A 20,832-nucleotide genomic window follows, 5' to 3' on the forward strand; every position below is an offset into this window, starting at 1 on the left:
GCGGCTAAGCAACATAAATTTCATGAAGTTTTAAAAGGCTACAGAGAACTGAGAACATTTGGATGTTGTCCGAGTATAAACTTCAGGGCACGTTTCCCCGGTCATGTTTAAATCTATGATGAGGCTATAGCAATATCACACGGCAACTGCTCAAGACAAAACGAATTTATAAATTGAACAAACTTTGCTATTATTCATCATTACACTTTCAGGCGATTTCGATTAAAAGAATCCTTAAAAAGTGTCAAAAGAATGTCGTGGTGGGTGAGTGGAACGTACAACATCGACGCGGTGACCTCATTCGATGCAGGTCTTATTCTGAGAATGCAATTTATGCAAAATCTTTATTTGGACTCTTCGAAGAACAAATACAGTGTGTTGTGTTATTGTGCACGTACTGTGCTTGAATGCTTGTAAATAATAAAGTTGAGAAACCTAAGTGCTAATTTGCAGAGGATTTTAGTGGTCAAAATGTTAAAAACTTGTGGCATTTTAATGTCTGTTCAAATGTTTGTGACAGCTTTTTCTCAGTGGCTACAAACGTTATCGCCTCGTGTCTAGTTTTATAGAATTTTTTCGCCATACCTTCGCTATATGATATATGGTTCTTTTTCATGTCATGCCATAATGTGTCTCATAATATTCTGATAAAGATCCGAATGAAACGTTATCGGAACTTAAGTTAGTATATTGTTGAAGATATTTTGCCAGCTGTGTATTTTTTTATCTTACCAAGGTTCTAGCAAACTTAAAAACCAGATTAAAGATGGATTAAAGGCCTGTTTCACCAATTGTAGATAATGTTTACCCTGCAGATAAGTTACGATTAATTTTTAACAGCAGGAGTTTTTAGGACTTGCTTCGCCTCATTTAATAAACTAACAAGTTCATATTTGGGAGCAGCAGAAATAACTCACATTTACAGTGAAATTCGATGGTGAAAAAGAATAATATATCAAAAACTTTAATCTGTTAGATACTATCATCCGTCAAACAGCAGTATCCACAAGTAGTAAAACATGCCATAAGCGGTCATATCTCTTATTAAATTCTTGAAATGTTATTGTTTATTTTTTCACTGGACATTTTTTTTACTTTTATTTTGCTTATCGTAATCTATAGTGTTATCTATACAAATAAATAAAATAGGAGTGTCTGTTTGTAATATTAAAATAACTGATTTTTACTAAATGTATATGGATGTATACACAGTAAATATACCAAAATAACATTATTTTACAATTTTTGTCTGTCTGTATCTCTGTCTATCTGTTTGTTCCGGCTAATCTCTGAAACGGCTAGACCGATTTTTACGGGACTTCCACTGGGAGGTAGCTGATGTAATACGGAGTAACTTAGGCTACTTTTGTATTAGAAATTTATTTATTTTATAACTTTGCGAACTGAAAAATAACTTTTTTGTTAAATTCCACGCGGACGATGTCGCGGGTACAGCTAGTAAAGTAATAAAATAAGTGTTTATAGATATTGTAAAGATCATTCCATTACTAATAACTTGTCTGAAGTAACTCGACTGTGATCGATCGCGTATTACATTTAATTAATTACTATATGAACTAGGTGCAAGTTTAATTATATTATCTTCAACTACTCTAGCGATATCGGCTAATCCGTATAAAGTGTAATCCTTCATTCACCCTGTCCGTACTCGCTTAGTTTAGTTTTGATCGAGTGCAAGAAAATTAGTTTTATAAACAAGTTTCTAATACATGTAGGGGTAAACTTACAAGTCTATAACCCAAAGGGTGTCATCGGATCCCATGGTAAGACTTCCCTTTGTATGCTACTGAGCTGTATTTCTGGACAGAGGCTTACAAGAAACATTTCGACTGTCCCTACGTACAGTATCGAAACTGAAAATGTTCTATTTTTTTATTGCATGAAAAAACTACTTTTTATGTATATTTTTTTTAAAGAAAAAAAAAATGCTATAAAATACACATAAAATCACATTTTTCATGAACTTATACTCAATATCGATATTTAACAAATCATTCAGCGTAAAAAATGTGAAGTGCCTTTTTGTCAATTTCGATATTATACTGTTGAGAAATAACAAAATCCAGTTGTTATAAATAACTTTATTCACACTTGATATCCGCCACTTCACACAACTTACTTCAATTTTACTATTACAACTTCTTTTCCGACTTCTATTCTGTACCGTTGATATCAGAAGACTGCCCTTTTTAATAAGCCAACAACTATTAATAACCAACGACCGGAAACAAATGCCTTTGACAATCCATATTTAAGAAATAAAAAGGCAATCTTCTCAAATAATTATTTGCTTACAATAAGTATGAAAATATTAAATAAAATGTATAATACAAAATAAACTTGATTTTACAAACAATTCATTAAAAAGTAAACAGATCCATAGCACCAAAAATAGTCAAAATCACTACTCATTGTAAAAATATTTTTATAAAAAGCGTATAAAATATTTGAAATATTACAAAATCATTACAATACGTAGGGACAGTCGATATTGTTTTAGACGATTATATTGTGATTTAAAAAATTATGTCAAGTCACGCACATTCCGTTTTTGGAGTTCACCGATTTTCATATAAGGCCGGTATGAAAAAAATATGAGAACTAAAATGTACTGAACGAATGACCTCGTTACGTTACTCGTTGATTCGTTTATTTATCATTTGATATGGTATTAATCTTTTTCTTAGACTAGTAAGCTTTTTGTGCCTATTTAGAGTCAATCTGAAGGAGTAAACTCCAGTCGTGCGTCAGTGCTGACACACACTTTTTTTTATTCGTAACGACACCAATGTTTAAAGCTTACGACTAGAACTCGTCATAATAAACTTAAACATATACATATATATTATATCACTAGGTCTGCAAACAAGCATACGGCTCACCTGATGGTAAGAGATTACCGTAGCTTATAGACGCCTGCAACAACAGAAGCATCGCAAGCGCGTTGCCGACCCAATCCACAATCCCCCCAAGGAGCTCTGGTCACCTTACTCACCAACAGGAACACAATACTGCTTGAAAAACAGTATTATTTAGCTGTGATCTTCTATATAAGGTCGAGGTATTACACCAGTCGAGCTGCTCCATATTTTGAGCAGAAAATTCCTGCTGTGCCCTACCTCAGTTAAAATATATTTTCGACCATTATCGATTTATATGAATGAAATAAAACTGAGCATCACGTGAAATCCTGTCATATCGCCCATGACACATAAATCGAACGATTTTCTTTACGCCTGTTCTGTAGTAATGTGCAAGGTATTGAGAGCAGTAGGTCTAAACCAGAATTCCGGCCACCTGCCAAGAGATTGCACGATCGTGAACTTTTTTAGAGGCTAGAGATATGTGCCAGGTTACCCTACTGTTTTTATAGTACATGTATTGTTTTTATATTGATATCATTTTTAACTTTATGACCTCAAAATTTTATTCTTAAAAAAAACTTCAACAATATGTAAACATTTTTTTTTCGTCGACAGCTACATAGGTAGGTCATGCATTTAGTGTCAACTTCGTAGTCATAATTTGGTTCCCGGTTAACTTCTTTCTTCCGTATTTAAAACTTTAGCTTCTGTCCGCGACTTCGTCCGCGTGGAACAGTTTCTTTGGGCTAACTGGGGAATCTCAAAAGAAAAAAAAAACGATTTTGAAACATTCTTCATTGGTGCTCCGCTCCTATTGGTCTTATAGCCTATAGCCTTCCTCGATAATGTCCTCCTCCTGGAATCCTCGAATGGGCTATCTAACACTGAAATAATTTTTCAAATCGGACCAGCAGTTTCTGACATTAGCGCGTGCAAACAAACAAACAAACTCTTCAGCTTTATAATTAGTATAGATATCAAATTACTATTTAAGTTTAGTTTGGTAGTTTAAAAGCTCTCACGCAGGTCATAAAAAGACCGAATATGTAATGATTGAATCTATCATGGACAGTTTTTCAATTGAGTAATTTTTGTTTATTATGAAAATCCTGATTGTGAGTATTTATAAGTGACACGCTGAGTTCGCTTCAAGCTTTTAACACAATTCCGTAACCCTCTTCATATATTTTTTAGATATTTCTACAAATACGATAAATATCATATATTAACCCTATGACACGATTTAAAATTGTCGCAGAATGTTGACTCAGTCACTGTATCAGAGGCGATAGATGACGAGAACAATGATGTCATAACATGTTCGTTATGAGCGGCCTTATACATTATAAAGGTCAGGGTGATATGACCGTACGCGCGAAGTATTCGATGCAAACGCGACAATTCACCATAATCACTTAACAGTCACGTGAGATTTTCGTACGCGTTTTAATAAACATTAATAATTGGGACACAGAAAGGAGTGTCTGTTTTTAAGGATTGTTTACAATTTAATTAACTGCAAAATAGGCGGCTTTACTGTATTTTGTGTGTTATAGGATTTCGTCATTTTATTTTTTAATGTGGCGAAAAGTTCCATTGACACCTATAGTTGTTATATCTACTTGCGTTCCGGAGGTTTCCGGGGGTTTTTTGTTCTCATGGATATCCCTAGCTTGGAGGACAAGTAAAGCAGTCCAGCTTAATATCATATCCGCCAAAACGAAATTAACTTTTTAGTTGGTAAATTATACGGCTACCTGCTCAGAGGAACAGCGTAGCGAATTAAGCTACGATCCTTCTCTATATTGGAGTTCTCTGCAATGGAATATTAATTAATATTTCATTAAGTTCATACCGTTAGAATCCATTCCTATCCCAACATGATCCTTTGAAAATCTATCGAGCAAAATATCGAAATTTTTAATCTAGGGACTCATCGCATCGAATAATATTTGAAAATACATATTTTCGCAATAAATACAATTTTATCTGAAATATTACTTTTAAAAGTCATCTATCGCTTTAAAGGAACAAATAATTTGTTTGTATGGTATATTTTGAGATTCTTGACATAATTTTTGGTTGTTTTTTAAACAACTTTAAAATATTTAAAAGTTCGTGGACCAAGATAAAGGAGATGGAGACTTTTGGGCCAAAATGTAATGAGTGAGATATGGTTTAAAAAATTGATCATATTTTTTTTTTATTTTAAAATATAAAATATCAGCTCAATTCTGAATCTGGAAGCGGAGAAAATTGAGAAAGATAGTTTTCATCAAATTATTTGGGTATCGATTCAACTATAATCGATTACCGAATTAAAAAAAGAAAAAAATATTTGCAACCAGTTGATTAACTCAAGATATTTAGATGAACAATTAAAGCTGTAAACAATAATGTGCATTTAAATAAAGTTACATTGTTATCGAAAATATCAATTAATATCTGATAAACCAAAATGGTTATCGATTTCGTATTGATTTAATATAAATCATATTTTTAATGACAGCTTTGACAGCTGACCAACAGTAATACTGTGTCCGTCACTCGTTTCGTGTTTACTGTTTTCCGATGCATTCTGAGTCCATTCCTGATATATATTTATGGTTTCAAGTGTATATCAATATTTGTAATGAGTTTTCAAACAGTCTTCACTAAATATAACAAACATTAGTGCTACAAGAACTTAGTGATCGGATTTTTTTATAGACATTGTAACATAACCTCACTTTTACAAAAAGTTTAATAACTCCACTCTCAGATAGCCAAAATATAGATAATTTTCAGCGAGGGATCAATAAGCCTAAATGCATTAATTGATACCATTTTCATTTCATTACATTTTGGCCCAAGAATGTATGGAATCGTATCCATCTCCTTTATGGGTATTTTATAAATTTACTAACTGACCCCGCAACCTTGTTTTCCCATATAAGTTATTAATTTTTTTTAATCCCTCCTCGTTTATAACTTGGGGTATGAAAAATAAACGTTGGCCGATTCTCAGACCTATCCGATATGCACACAAAATTTCATAAAAATCGGTCTAGCCGTTTCGGCGGAGTATTTCAACTAACATTGTGACACGAGAATTTTATATATAAGATTTGTATGATTCTTGAATTTCAATATCATATGTGAGCATATATATCAGAATATGTGAGCTATAATAATACGAAATCTCAAACCGACTCAGTGCGGTTAGGTCTAGCAGTCGGAAGTAAGACGCCATTTTCACCCACCGTCGGCGACTCTCATTACGCCTGCCTTGGGTTACGCTACAATTACTTTTCTACGAGTAGAAAGTTCGAGTTTACTCTCAAATATATTATTTACTTAACCCGGCTTAATCTTTAATGGAAATATTTCATGACTGCGTAAAAAAGATTTTAATATATGTAGGTATATGCCTAAAATATAAATGTACTGTTATATCTATTAATTTATTATTATGTATTATTATATTTATATTATATTATTCTAATGTATACATGTATTGCTTGTAAGTAATAATGTGTAGATATTTGTATGTAAGTTTATTATAACTGCACCACCTACCCGATCTCTCAAATAAATAATACTCAATCCTATTTCGGGTTGTCTGGAAGAAATGGTTAACTAGCCATAAGACCGTCGTGTACTACACATTCTTAAGTTGTCTGTATTATTATTTTGTATTTGCCTATTGTGGTGTACAATAAAGTAAAAAAATATTACTAGAGGATCTGGCGCACTTCGTTTCGCCTAATTTTTTTTTGTTCTTTTTTTTCTATATTTTTTGAGTAGGTAACGAAAATGCATCAGGTTTGCATGCATAATGTTGAATTTACAAATTATACAGATAATTGCGCTGCTACCTTGTCAATGCATATTATCCTATATCTAAAGGTTGTCTGGAAGAGATCGCTACTAAGCGATAAGACCGCCTTTGTACATTACTATCTCTATGTGTAAATAACTGTTTTATGTAAAAAGTTTTTTCCGAGTCGTGTGCAATAAAGTAGGTATATTCTATTCTATTCTTAAATATAATAATTACATATATCAAAATAAAATATAGCCTATCTTTCAAATTTGATCAAACAGTACACGTTGTGCAGTTTTGATTAAAATCCGTCAAGTAGTTTAGGAGTCCATCGCGGACAAACAACGTGACGCGTAATTTATATATATTAAGTTCATAAATATAATTCCTAAATTACATTTAAGTAAAAGCCGACTGACATGTTTATAAATAATTAAATATCTATCAAAAATATTTGTATACTCAATATATTAAAAATAAACACACATACGTAAGGGAATTGGACCCACAACCCTTCAGTGGAAAGCAAGCGCATTAAGCACACACGTGGCTCACAGGATTTGTATTATACATACGGGTATGTATTAATTTAAACGTAGTTAAATTGTGGAAATGCTGTAGAGTTGAAAACTTTAAATCAGAATACTTTTCTATAAATCAGTTGTCGGGTATTCATTCGTCTTAATCAGATTTATCAAACAAAAAATATAAAATTTTCCTAAAATTATGCTGTCAGAAATTTTTTATTTGATTTATTAAGTGTTTTTTTTTTCAATTACATTTTACGCGACTCATTAGCTTTTATTGTATCGTGCTAACTCGCAATTAAAGACATAATATCTTGTGTAAGTAATATTTTAATGCCACATAGCTCGTTAGTCGTAAACCGAGGGGTGATTTTTGTTTTACGTAAGTAACTAAATTGAAAAAACGTAAAAGTTCTACTGATTGATGAAGATAGATTCAATTATATATTGTGTCCAGGATAACATACATTATATAGTAAATTATATTAATTTTCTATATAATTATACATATAAGTTTAATTTTATAAGCATTTATTTAATTTGCAATTTGTGTATGTAGCTATATGTATGTTTGTTATAGTGGAATTTCGCAAGTCAATCTTGCAGCATATACCTTCAACCGATTAAGTTTAAGTTTTGTTTACTCGTTTACTTTGAATGAAAATACACGTGTAGCTATGTGACGTCATTCTAAATCTAACATGGTGGAAGACCCAAGTTGGCGCGCCAATGGCGGAGTCGTTTTTATTGTTTACAGCACGTTTAAAATATGTGCTTGTTTTTCTTAAGTCTTTTCCTTTTAATTTATTTATTGAAAAAGTTTAAACTGTATTTGTATGTATGTTTATTAATAAATCACGCACGAACGGTTTATCGAATCTAGAATGAATTTGCGACATAAATATCTTATTGTACTAAAATAGTAAGAGTATTTTAATCCAGTAAATGTAGTGGTTCTCATTGGGTATATAGATTTCTTTGCAAAGTTGCAATAGCTAGATTTTTTTCCTACTTTGCGAACAGACTAAAAATGCTTTAAGTATTTGCTCCGTTCCTATATGCTGAAAATGACTTGTTATGCTCACGAAACGTTAAATTTCAAACATATCGTGTATAAACAAAACGTATCGTTTCCTGTATATATGAACTGGGCATTTATCGAATGCTTTTGTAAAAAGAACTAGTAGACGAGGAACAAATTGCTTGGAAACATAAGTTTACACACACGTATGAAGAAAATACTTTAAATGAAATATTTCAACGAACTCCGATAAATCGCGGTGTACGAGACAGAGAAAAAAAGTGTATTCTTAAAGTGAACGCTTTCAAGATTCCTATACATCGCGGTAAGCGTTTTCATACGGCGCATTACTTAAGAGCATCCCGGCTCCTGGGGGATTACGACTGGAAGCCTTCAATTTCACCACACGGAAAACTTTGAACCTCGCCGTCCTTTGAAATTCAAGCGCTGCAGCGCTTTACGATAAGATGTGAGAGATATAGATATTTCATAACGTAGTATGGGGGAGCGATGGTGCTTTAGGATAAGAACCTATACATGCGTATCGGTTTTATGGGGACGTTATATAGAACAATTTTATGAAGTATGTTTTTCAGGAAAATTCATTCGGTTTTGAAATGTCTTGATAATATTTTCTTGATGTAGAATATTAATCTAAATTTACACACGCATAAAAATAAAACAAAATATATGCTATGTTATTCTTTAAAATTATTGTAATATGGCCTGACTTTAAAATATTATCTGCGTTTAGACAAATTGTTGCTTTTAGCTTTGTAGTTTGTCTATTTCGTTTTTTTTTTTTGGTTATTTACTTATTTTTACTACATTGATTTACGTTCCGTTTTCATTAATGACGTTGCAATCTGCAAAATATTGGTAGCACGACACTGGAATGTACACCATTAAAACCTTCTTTCCTCAAGAATGCATAGGAAAGGAGAAATAAGTTTCAAGTAAACATAATCTTATCCTCTTATTCGTTAAATCGCTTCCCGGTAACACGATCGACTGCTAGGTGTACCATACGCGGTCGTTCACTCCGCCTTATTGAAATTACTCTCCCTAGACGTCTCGAGTATGCAAATATTAAATATAGAATCGGAACTTTAATTTGACATTCTTTTTAATAATTTTTTAAGCTTAATGTAGTGATTGAAATAGAAATTGTTTGTCCAGTTCTAAATTACCAAGTTACGCTTTGTGTGATTTTTTTTTTTGGAAACTCAATTATTCTGCGCCGTTTTCTTAAATTTTTGTCTTGTAAGAATCTTCTACAAAGTATTAAAAAACTTTAAAAAAATCGGCCCGGCTCAGCTGTTATTAATTTCAATTTTACTAGGCAACCCATCAGATATAAATCGATTTACGAGTATGTATTACTTTACATATATACTGGATCGTTATAGTTAAACAGTAGAGGATATATTTCTTAAACGACTTCCAAAAAAGGAGGAGGTTCTCAATTCGACTGTATTTTTTTTTAATGTATGTTACATAAGAACTTTTGACCGGGTAGACCGATTTCGACAAATTTTGTTTTAATCGAAAGGTGGTGTGTGCCAATTGGTCCCATTTAAATTTATTTGAGATCTAACAACAACTTTTCGAGTTATATCTAATAATGCGTTTTTACTTGACGCTTTTTTCGTCGACCTACGTTGTATTATACCGCATAACTTTCTACTGGATGTACCGATTTTGATAATTCTTTTTTTGTTAGAAAGGGGATATCCCTAGTTTAGTACCGTGATAAGGAAACCAGGATCTGATGATGGGATCCCAGAGAAATCGAGGGAAACTCTCGAAAATCCGTAATAACTTTTTACTGGGTGTACTGATTTTGATAATTTTTAATTTAATCGAAAGCTGATGTTTATCATGTGGTCACATATAAATTTTATCGAGATCTGACATTTACTTATTGAGTAATCTTTGATAACGCGTAGTTGCTTGACTATTTTTTCGTCGATCTACGTTGTATTACTTGTCGATGTAATTGAAGTCGGTTTTTTTTTTCGTTTGCGAGTAAACACAATTATTAGATAAAAGATACGGCATCTTGGACTACGTATAAATTTTAAAAGAGTATTGAGTAGGTACTGATAGTATTCGACCGAGTAGTCACCTATGATCAGTCAGTTAATAAATCGAGACATGCTGTTTCTATTCATTTATAAATTTATTAGTGTAGGTATACCAGTGTCAACTCAACGATAATTACGCTAATGTCACGTAGAACGGATAAGACACGAAGTAGATAGATCAGTGCGGTCGAGATTAGGAGATACGCTATATTAATAGTGCGACAAAACAGATGTAAAGTTGCTTTTATAATATACAACTTTGCACAGCAGGAAGTTACCTCGACCTTACAGAAGACCCATACTCTACTCTCAATCCCCCCCCCCCTCCCCGGAGCTCTAGTCACTTTATTTAGCTCATGAACACCACTGCTTGGAAGCGGTATTATTTAGCAAATGATCTATATTATGTATCTATCGTCACTTTTTGGTAGTTTGTGTACTTCAATACCTTTAACCTAGGCGCTAGAAATAATACCGAAATATCTGTTAGTCAAGTTCAACAAATTAACAAACACACATCAAACCAATATCCTATTTTACATATAAACTGTACCGCACATCGGAACTAAATGGAATTTTAAACTACCGTGAAATTAATATTCTCCGTCCAACGGCAGGACAAAGACCTCGTCTAATAATCTAATTATTGCTAACAAGAATAAGGAAATTATTGGATGTAGTATTATTACTAACGTAAGAAGTTCATTCACGTTCAAAATGTTGTCACTGCATGTTACCAATATTGAAGTCGTTAGTCGTAAGAAATTTTAAAATTCAATATTGAGGGTATCCCTCGAGTAATGAATTTTTAAGACGTAATATACATACGTCATACGTATTTAATGACTAGAATCTATTTCCTTTACTAGGTTTTCTTTCTCTAATATATAAAATTCTCGTGTCATGGTGTTAAACATTGAACTCCTCCGAAACGGCTGGACCAATTTTTATGAAATTTTGTGTGCATATCGGGTAGGTCTGAGAATCGGCCAACATCTATTTTTCATACCCCTAAGCTATGGGGGGGGGGGATTAAGGGGGTTTATAACATATATGGCAAAACAACGTTTGCGGGGTCAGCTAGTATATCTATATATTAATAAGTACGTGAAACAAAAACTTTATACCCCTTTTCACGAAAATTGCGCGGACGGAGAAGTGTGAAGTTTCGTACACTTATTGTTTATATACAGAAGGAGTGCAGAATGCTGATTTTTTTTAAATGATTTATAAAAATATACTAAATCAAAAAAAAAAAAACATATCGCACACTATTGTATGTATTTGACACACAGAGGCATATTATACTTTATTGTCGATTGTCAGTCTGTAGTGAAATTGAAGATTTTTAAAAAAGGTTCTTTATTTTCATTTTTTTTTTGTTTTCTTTAATTTAAATTTTTAAGTATTGTCGAATTTCGATCTCTGGGCGACCACTAGTTTATTATAAAAATACGTAAGGAAATAAATCATATGACAGTATCTTGTCCCCTATTTGTAGTAGACGGAAAACTTTTCACCGATGGGCATAGGTAGGTTTCTTTTGTAAAGAAGAAAAGTTGGGGTACACTGAAGTTTGGCAAATAGAATTTTCCTTTCATTGCTGTTCAGATGATAAAATTTCATATAATAATACATATTTGTGGATCTTGAAATGTGATGTAACTGTTTGTATACATCTATACAAATAAATAAAATTGCAAGTGTCTGTTTGTAATATTAACCGCTTTTTAGTGTATGAATGTAATACACGGTAAATATACCAAAATAACATTTTTTATAATTTTTGTCTGACTGTCTTTCTGTTTGTTCCGGCTAATGCTAGCTCTGAAACGGCTGGACCGATTTTGACGGGACTTTCACTGGCAGATACCTGATGTAATAAGGAGTAACTTACGCTACTTTTATTTTAAGTTTTTTTTTTATAATTCTGCGGACTGAAAAATAACTATTTTATTAAATTCCATGCGGATGAAGTCGCGGGCGCAGCTAGTGTAATAATATATGTACATATTTAAGTAACAAATAATATATGCCACAGCGGCTGAATGTATTAGATTTTATTAAAGATGTTGTGAGACTTTCGTCAGACTTAATTAAATTTACTTGTATCTTGTGATAACGAAATAATCGTGTGTTGTCGTGGGACACCAGATCAGAACGAAGTTCCTTATTATAAAATATTAATTTCAAGTTCTATTCGAGGTATAAAGAAAATAATTATTCGGGTATACATTTTATATTATGATTTTTTAATGATTAAAAAAAAAAAACTACTTTACAAAATTATCTTAACACCTTTATTCTATTTACAATTATTTATAAAAATATATAATAATTATCGAATGATATATAATAATAATAGCAAACTGACAATAATAACAGTCTTCGTCGACTATATATTAGACACTGTATAGACATTATACATGACGATACATAAAAATCTTACGCTTTTTTTAACGCTACAGACTTTTTTTGCCAGCTAGGGTACCCCTCCGCAATCCTCTATAAGGAACGTCGTTTCAAAAAAAAAAAAATTGGCATGTCAAGACGTGATACATTTTCATATCATTTTTAGTTGTTTGAAATTATTCACGCGTGTAGGATGCTTCGTAAGCGATGTATATCTTGATTCAAAGTAGGTGTCCTATATGTTGGAAAATAGGCCACCTTCAAGCGGGCTCGCATTAAAATTCATACAGCGACTTACGTCACGCGTGCACCGAGACTAGGATGCAACGCACGGAAAGGACGATGTATTTCCTTATAACCCCACCCCATCTTACTTGATAACCTAACTTGATAATATATCGATTTTTTTTGTTTTTTTTTTTTTTTTGTTGTTGTGTGTATACAAAACTTCTTTCTGACTTCTCTCTCTACTCAAGTACATACATTTCAGCTTAAAAAAAGTTTTTCTTGCTATAATAGAAAGTGATGATGTATAAAGTTGGTGACTGTCTGCATCATTCCTGATTTCTGTAGGTTACTTAATTGTAGTATTAATTCTAAGTATAAAGTATGCTATTAATACTGCCCATATAATATTATTAAAGTAAATTTAGAACCCGTTGGCCCCAAACAGGTAACTGCTAAGGAGGTATCGATCAAGCCTCATATAGTAACCTATTTTCGTCGAAAGGATCCTCTGTTCCCAATTAGTATGTAAATGTCAAGTGATGTACTTATCCCAGATGCACCAAGTGCGGAGACGGACGGGAATGCTCATACGCCAGTTATGTCACTTCCCAGTTTCGTACCGCGTGACAAAGTGGGAACATCCTGCACCTTTACTTCGATTGCATCGCACAATGCATTTGCTTTGACCTAAGGCTACGCTCATTCGTTCTTGTAGCTACAATAATAATCATTGTATAGACTCTATTATAGAGTATGTATTATAGAGTATGTATTATAGAGTATATAATGTTTGATACTTTTTGGTTCTCTATACTATAGAGAACCGAAAGGTATCAAACATTGATGGATTACATGAAATGTCTTATTAAATGAAAAGATGAATGAAAGGTCGAAGTAACCGATTTTACCACGATTGAGTTCGTTACTATTTCTGTCGAATGACCTGATGTTAAAATTGACCTTCAATACTTACAGTGTTAAAATATATAGATGATGAGTATATCAGTTAATTATTAATTTAAGTTATGAATAATATGATAATGTACTTATCGATGGTATTTTTAGTGAACCTTTGTTATATTTAATTCGTGAAATGTTTTAATTACTAATTAAAGTAGCAGTTGCGGTTAGTATTCGCTAAATTGAAATTGTGTTGTGATAGCAGAACGATATTACAGCAAAATTATCGCCATATATAAAGTGATAAAGTTCTGTCGTTCTGAGCGTAAACCGGATAAATAACAGGGTATATAACTATCATAATGCCTTCTAAGTGTTATTTCTTAGACTTTGTCCATATTTGAAAAGTATATTGTAGTCTATTTTTATTATATATCCACAAAGTTTTAAGAAATAACAATATTAGTAACTACGTATTAACATCTTTTCTGCAATTTAAATTTTTGCATTTCTTTTTTATGTTTTCTTTTTCCTGTTATCAAATACATTAGTAATATAATAGACAACGCAGACGAAGTAGCGAGTATCGGCTACTTTTAAAATGTAATGGAAACAATACTGTGAAGCCCTTGCCTAGCTGGTTAGTGGGTCGCGTAAATTCATACATTAGTAAATTAACACGCCGCGTGTAGCGAATGTGACACGATTCGCTAATTTCACTATGTAACAACTAGGCGTGACTAGATTTAAAGTATTAGAATATGTCCGGGCCTAATGACCTTTCTCTATAAAAAAAAAAAATATTTATGTTAAAAAAAGTAATTGCGGAATTATTAGTCGGATCATCTCTGCAGAGTTTAAAATCCGTGCTAGCTTATCATTAATTATAATTAATTTATTAGGTCGGGGAAACGTATCTTCGTGTTTTATATAGGAATTGAAGGTAAAATTTTACAAAATTTATTTACATTAATCATAATATATATGTACCATTTTGTGGATAACTAGCCGTCATCTCGTAGTTAGTGCCACGAAAGATACTGTGGAGATTACAACTTCAAAAAAATTAAAATTAAATAAGACCTATTTATACGATCTATTAATAGGCAATTTTTAGTTAACACAACCGATTATAACACAAATGTTTAAAATGGAATATACATATTGATATTCTTAGTATAGTCAAAACTTTGTACTCTGGTCATTGGTAGTCGGGAATTATTAGAAGAAATTGAATTTTCATTACCATACATTCCATACTAAGTTGGTTTACCTGGAGATTTGTTACATATACAGTTAAATTAACTAGTAACGGTTGAAGCTAATCAAAAATATATTAAAAATAATGTCGCACTAACATAAATATTAATGTCTTCAACTTCTATATGTTGACATAGTTATTCATGTTTCATATTAAATTTGTTACACACAATGAATTGCGATAAATGTAAATAACCGACATTCATACATTCATACATAAATATGTATGTGGTAATATTATACGTGCATAAACACTTACGTGTGGAGAATATTTTTGTACTTCGTCAGATCTCTGACAGTATAGGGTTAAGACATCTCGACAAGTGTGCTAAGTGCAAAAAAGCACTAGCCGTGTCGTGGCCTACTTCCTTTTCTCATACGTTTAACATATTAGTGAGATTTCTCTTGTGCATTCAATTTCTAAGATTGTGCAGCGAGAGGTTTTGAAGATTTCACTCTCTCTATATTTAGACATTTCAGAAAATTTTAGAATGTTTTTCTTCTTGTTATTAAATCGCAGTGACGGAATACAATTAGTATTTCTAAATCAGATACAAGTAGGCTTCAAAAAGCACATTTGAATCGCCATTTTTTTATATTAAATCAATTAATTAGGGTGGTAAACTTGAAGCTACCATAGATTCGAAGTGAAAAGAATCCAGAAGAATTCCGCATTTATTCTCGAAGCTGTAGTGTTAGTAGCACTTACACATATTATGTATTATGTTACCAGTATATTACTTCTAAATTTGCCCATTTCTTGTCTAATTGTGTAGAGGCCACAAATTAAGTATTAAAGCTTCAATATAAAGTATGTTATCATCATCGCAGTCACACTTTCCACCGCTAATACCATATTAAAATATACATTCAAAAATTCACGATTCATAAGATTCAGTGAAGAATCGTTACAGCTGGAGGGTCGACGATGGCTCCTTGATTCAAGCCCCATCGTGATAGTTGGATCCCCTCGTAGGACATATTTGCACACTCGGCTGTAACGAGTTTGGACGAGTGGTTGGCAATTCGAATACGTGGCAGAGGGTTCTTTCCGTGACTGTATCTATTGTTAGGGTTGGTCTAGATGAAACCTTTGGTAAATTAACTACGGTGGGTGTCAGCGTTTTCGACCAGGTAGGTTTATCTGGGTTTAGATTGCTATCTTTAATAACAGTTTGATAGCTATTGTGCGAGTTTTGTAGGGATAACAGGAGCACTCTGTTTTTTTTTTATAATTTGAATTTACGCGTTGCTATATATATACCTGTGTTTCGTGTATGTGTAGTTGATTGGAACATTCGTTGAGAGGCGTACATTTTCAAACGCATTTCATACGCTCGTTCAATCCCCTGCATTTGCTATAAATCTAAAAAGAATATTTAAAGCGTGATTAATATTTGCATTTACCTCTAAATTGTTGTATATAAATATTTATATATTCCGGGAACAAAATGCCAGGCTTTTTAATTTCTATCATAATACGAGATCAAAATACTTGGCAAATGGAACTCCAGATCTGGAGCACAATTCTTATTACGTCATCAATAGATCCTTTGTGTGGCGAGCTGAACGAGACTCATTTCGAAATGTCGTCAACCATTTGAAATGTAATAAGTTATGATTTTTATTAACGTGACGGCTTTGTTTACGTTTTGCGTTACTGTTGTTGAGTCAACTTGTAAAAATAGACTTGTTGTTGAAAAAAAAAATGATTTTTTGTTGTTTGGGTTTAAAAGTAATCACATTAACTAGTTCGAATCTATTTTATAGTTACTAGACGTTAGCGCAGCTTTTAGTGGCCCTGCTTTCTGTTCCGCGGGTTGCCGAGTCGATTCCAGCCTGAGTCTGGGTGTAATATTTATTTTTATATATGTACTAGCGACCCGCCCTGCCTTCGCACGGGTGCAATATTGATACTAAATATACTACAGAATGTCTTTATTTATAGTATGAAGCTAGCTTATAGCATGGTTATTAACATAATAACAACATTCAAATATGCATCGTTAGATTACACGTTATTACAGAATGCTTTGAAGAAATAAAGGTTCACTGCTCGTTCCCCGTAGGTGATAGCGTGATAATATGTAGCCTATATGTTGACCCGACTTCTTAATAATATTCGTGCCAAATTTGAAGTAAATCCGTGAGTACTTCTTGAGTTTATCCCGGACATACATACAGACAAACAGACAAATAGACAAACAGACAAAAATTCTAAAAACTATATTTTTGGCTTCGGTATCGATTGAATATCACACCCCAAGTATTCTTTTAAAAAAATATTTAATGTACAGTTTTGACTTTCCTACCATTTTATTATATGTATAGATTATTTCTATCATATATATATATATATATATATATATATATATATAGGTTGTTAGTTTTGTTAGTTGTAACATGCGGCTGTTACCTATGACACAAGCGTTAAGTTGCTAACCGCAGGAACAGACGACCATGTATTTATGTTAAAAAATGTTACGGTTTTAACTGGATATGTTGTTTTCAAATAAATTTACCCATATATATCATGATCATATCATAACGTCGTCTTAACATTGACTAATTAATTTGACAGGCAAACATTTACTTTCACTCATCGATAAACTTATCCGACCATCCCTCATGACCGATTTCAAAAATGTAACTCTCATTTTGACAGATTTCCATTGCAAACTGTGTCGAAAACCCGTATAGCGATAGTAATACAAACAGATAGGATTAATGATTGAATCTGACTTGAACTCTTAATATTTTATCTAGTCTAGACCTGGAGCATCTTAATTGGTAAATTGGGATTTTTATTGCTCAATAATAATTGAGAGCACGACATAGTCACAGCACTGGTTTATGGCTGTTGCGCTGGCGGTTGCGGGTTCCATCCTCGCATATGACAAATATTTGTATTGGCCATATTCAGAAGTGTAAAACAAATTTTTGTTATAAAAGTGAAGCCGTCCGGCCCATATGCGGCGGTTCAAGAGACGTAGATAAGTTCGCTCTGCGAATATTATGGATCCTAATAAATTATTCATGAGTCAGGCTCACTGAGTCAACGGAGCCAGATCGAGGGACATACGATGTATTATATCATCACTAATAACATCTTATTTACTCATAATACTCGATATTGTTTTCATCAAATTCTTCTAATTTATTAAGATTATGTATGTAACATAATTATTACTGTAACTCCCAAGTTTTCGACTGCGCAAAGTAAACGTCTCCTTTCTAGGTTTTGATATTCGCATGTATAATAAAATTCTATAAACACTATTGCAATTTTCTGAAAATAAATAAAAAAATCTATGAAAAAGAATTTATTAGCTAAAGTTTTTTATCCGGCACAAAATTACGTAAATGATAAAGATATGTGGATTTTAGTGATGGTGTATTTTATGCAAGATGTTACTAATTATGTATTAAAACACAGTTTATTTCTTTAAAGAGTCACTGCGGAGTTTCTTGACTTTTCTTCTCTGCAGAATCTACTTTCCGAAGCGGCGATAATTTCACTTTGACGATAGTTAAAATTTTAATTTGTAAGATATGACGATTGGAAGGCGCTTTTGAAGCCTATTTGAATAAAGTTATTTTCATTCATTGTAAAACAGTGATCAATAGATTCGAAATAAAAATTTATTTTTGCATTAGTATTGTGGATGTTCTATAAATTTTATCTTTTACCGTATAAATATTTAAATAAAATACTGAAACACAACATATTGTACAGGAATCACTTTGTTCGCGGTTGTTCTAGTTTCGGTGCGTTCAATATTGTGAATAGCAATGTTATGCAATGTTGCAATATCGTAAAATATAAAAATAGCACATTAAATTTTAAATATAAATATTTAACCCAATCATTTGAAACATGTGAATTTACTAAAAAAGAGTTAATAAAACGAATACGTTAGCCTCAAGCGTGCGGGATCGCTGTCACGGTCAATTATATAAATAGTTTCTTGTTCCAACGTTACATCATTCCTAACCGGTTATTATTGTCCAACAGGTACAGGTGGATCAAGAACGGCAAGCCTTTCGAGTACACGAGCTACGACAATCGAATCTCTCAGCAGCCCGGAAGAGGAACGTTGGTCGTCAGCAAACCGAGGGACGAAGACCTCGGCCAGTACCAGTGTTTCGCTGACAACGAATGGGGAACGGCGACATCCAACTCGGTGTACGTGAGGAAAGCCGAGCTCAACTCTTTCAAAGAAACCGATGGCCCTCAACAGATCATCACCGCGCAGGAAGGGCTTCCCTTCAATCTCACATGCGAACCTCCCGATGGTCATCCCAGTCCGAACGTATACTGGATGTTGCAGGGCGAACAAGGGCAGCTAAAGACGATAAATAACTCGCGTATGACACTAGATCCTGAGGGTAACCTCTGGTTCTCAAACGTAACAAGATTTGACGCGAGCGAAGACTACGCTTACACGTGTGCAGCGAAATCAGTGTTCAGGAACGAATATAAGTTAGGGAACAAGGTGTACTTGCAAGTTCAGCAGACTGGAATCTCACCGACGTTAAACAAGCACCCACCCGTAAGGCAGTACACCACGAGGAGGGTAGAAAAAGCGTGGCGAGGCAAGAAGGTGGAGTTATACTGCATTTATGGCGGAACGTAAGTACACACAATAATAAATAGGATGTCATCTATAAAATATACGGTGCGGATACCCGCATGCTGTTCATTCAATTAACGAACTCGATCTTATTCTGTCAAAGTAACAACTTTAGAGTGCCCGAGCTAGTTTATAAAATCGAGGTAATGACTTTATAATGCACTTTTCAGCGATTCTCTTGGCTGTATAAGGGAGGGAGTTTTGCCAAATAGGTCGCCTTTTATACTGCACGTCCTTAGCCTATAAATTTTAATGTATTCTGTTCTAATTACTGTGTCTACATAAGTGCTGCGAACTTATCTTTATTGAGTGTAGTTATTTTTAGCGTAGTCAATCACAGTCGTCCCTGTGTACTATGAAAACCTTGGATAGCAGCTATCTGGTGCATGTCATATTATTGGATTCTATTGTTATTTATCGCCCTTTGTTATTTGCGGTATTTATCATATCCGTTATAAACATTTACGTTATAATAATAAATTATTATTTATATTAAAAATGTTATTTTCAAGTTTTTAAATACAACAATCGGAACTAGCAAATAATACTCTTTAGTATAGTCAGGGCCTGTTTCACCGGTTTCCTTTAACGTTATTTGACAGATGACGGTATCCACCAGATAAAAGACAGTTTATGAAATTTTACTTTTTCACCATCGGATTCCAGTTTGTTTATGGAGTATATACTCTATTTGTAGAAATAGTTGCTAATAGCTTATTGTAATTCCTGCTTTTAAAGCCTATCTATGACTTATGTGCGGGATTAACGCTATCCACAACCGGGGATACAGTCCCCTAATGTTTTAAATATTTATTTACCACATTTAACCATTACATAAATGCCTTCATACGCATAAGTTTAACCCATTTAAGCGTGCGCTACGTAATTCGAGAACGCATCAGCGCAATGGTCACTACTCTGGCTTGAGGCTGTTGCACTGGCTGTTGCGGGTTCGATCCCAGCTCACGACAGATATTTCGACACCAAAAATTTATACTACGCCAATTCGACTTTTCTACAAGTTTGTTTTTTTAATGCGAACTTGATAAAATATTTATGTTTTTATATGTAAC

General features: G+C 33.1%; 1 protein-coding gene across 1 annotated transcript in view; it reads left to right on the forward strand.

The window, feature by feature from the left end:
* Positions 1 to 20,832, forward strand: part of LOC123658262 (neuroglian) — a 69,610-nt gene that overhangs the window by 15,617 nt on the left and 33,161 nt on the right. Inside the window, exon 4 of the mRNA XM_045593701.1 lies at positions 19,141 to 19,758. Coding sequence (XP_045449657.1) covers positions 19,141 to 19,758 — 618 coding nt within the window. The remainder of the gene's footprint in view (positions 1 to 19,140; positions 19,759 to 20,832) is intronic.

This window comes from Melitaea cinxia, chromosome 1 (assembly GCF_905220565.1).
Source record: "Melitaea cinxia chromosome 1, ilMelCinx1.1, whole genome shotgun sequence".
NCBI lineage: Eukaryota > Metazoa > Arthropoda > Insecta > Lepidoptera > Nymphalidae > Melitaea > Melitaea cinxia.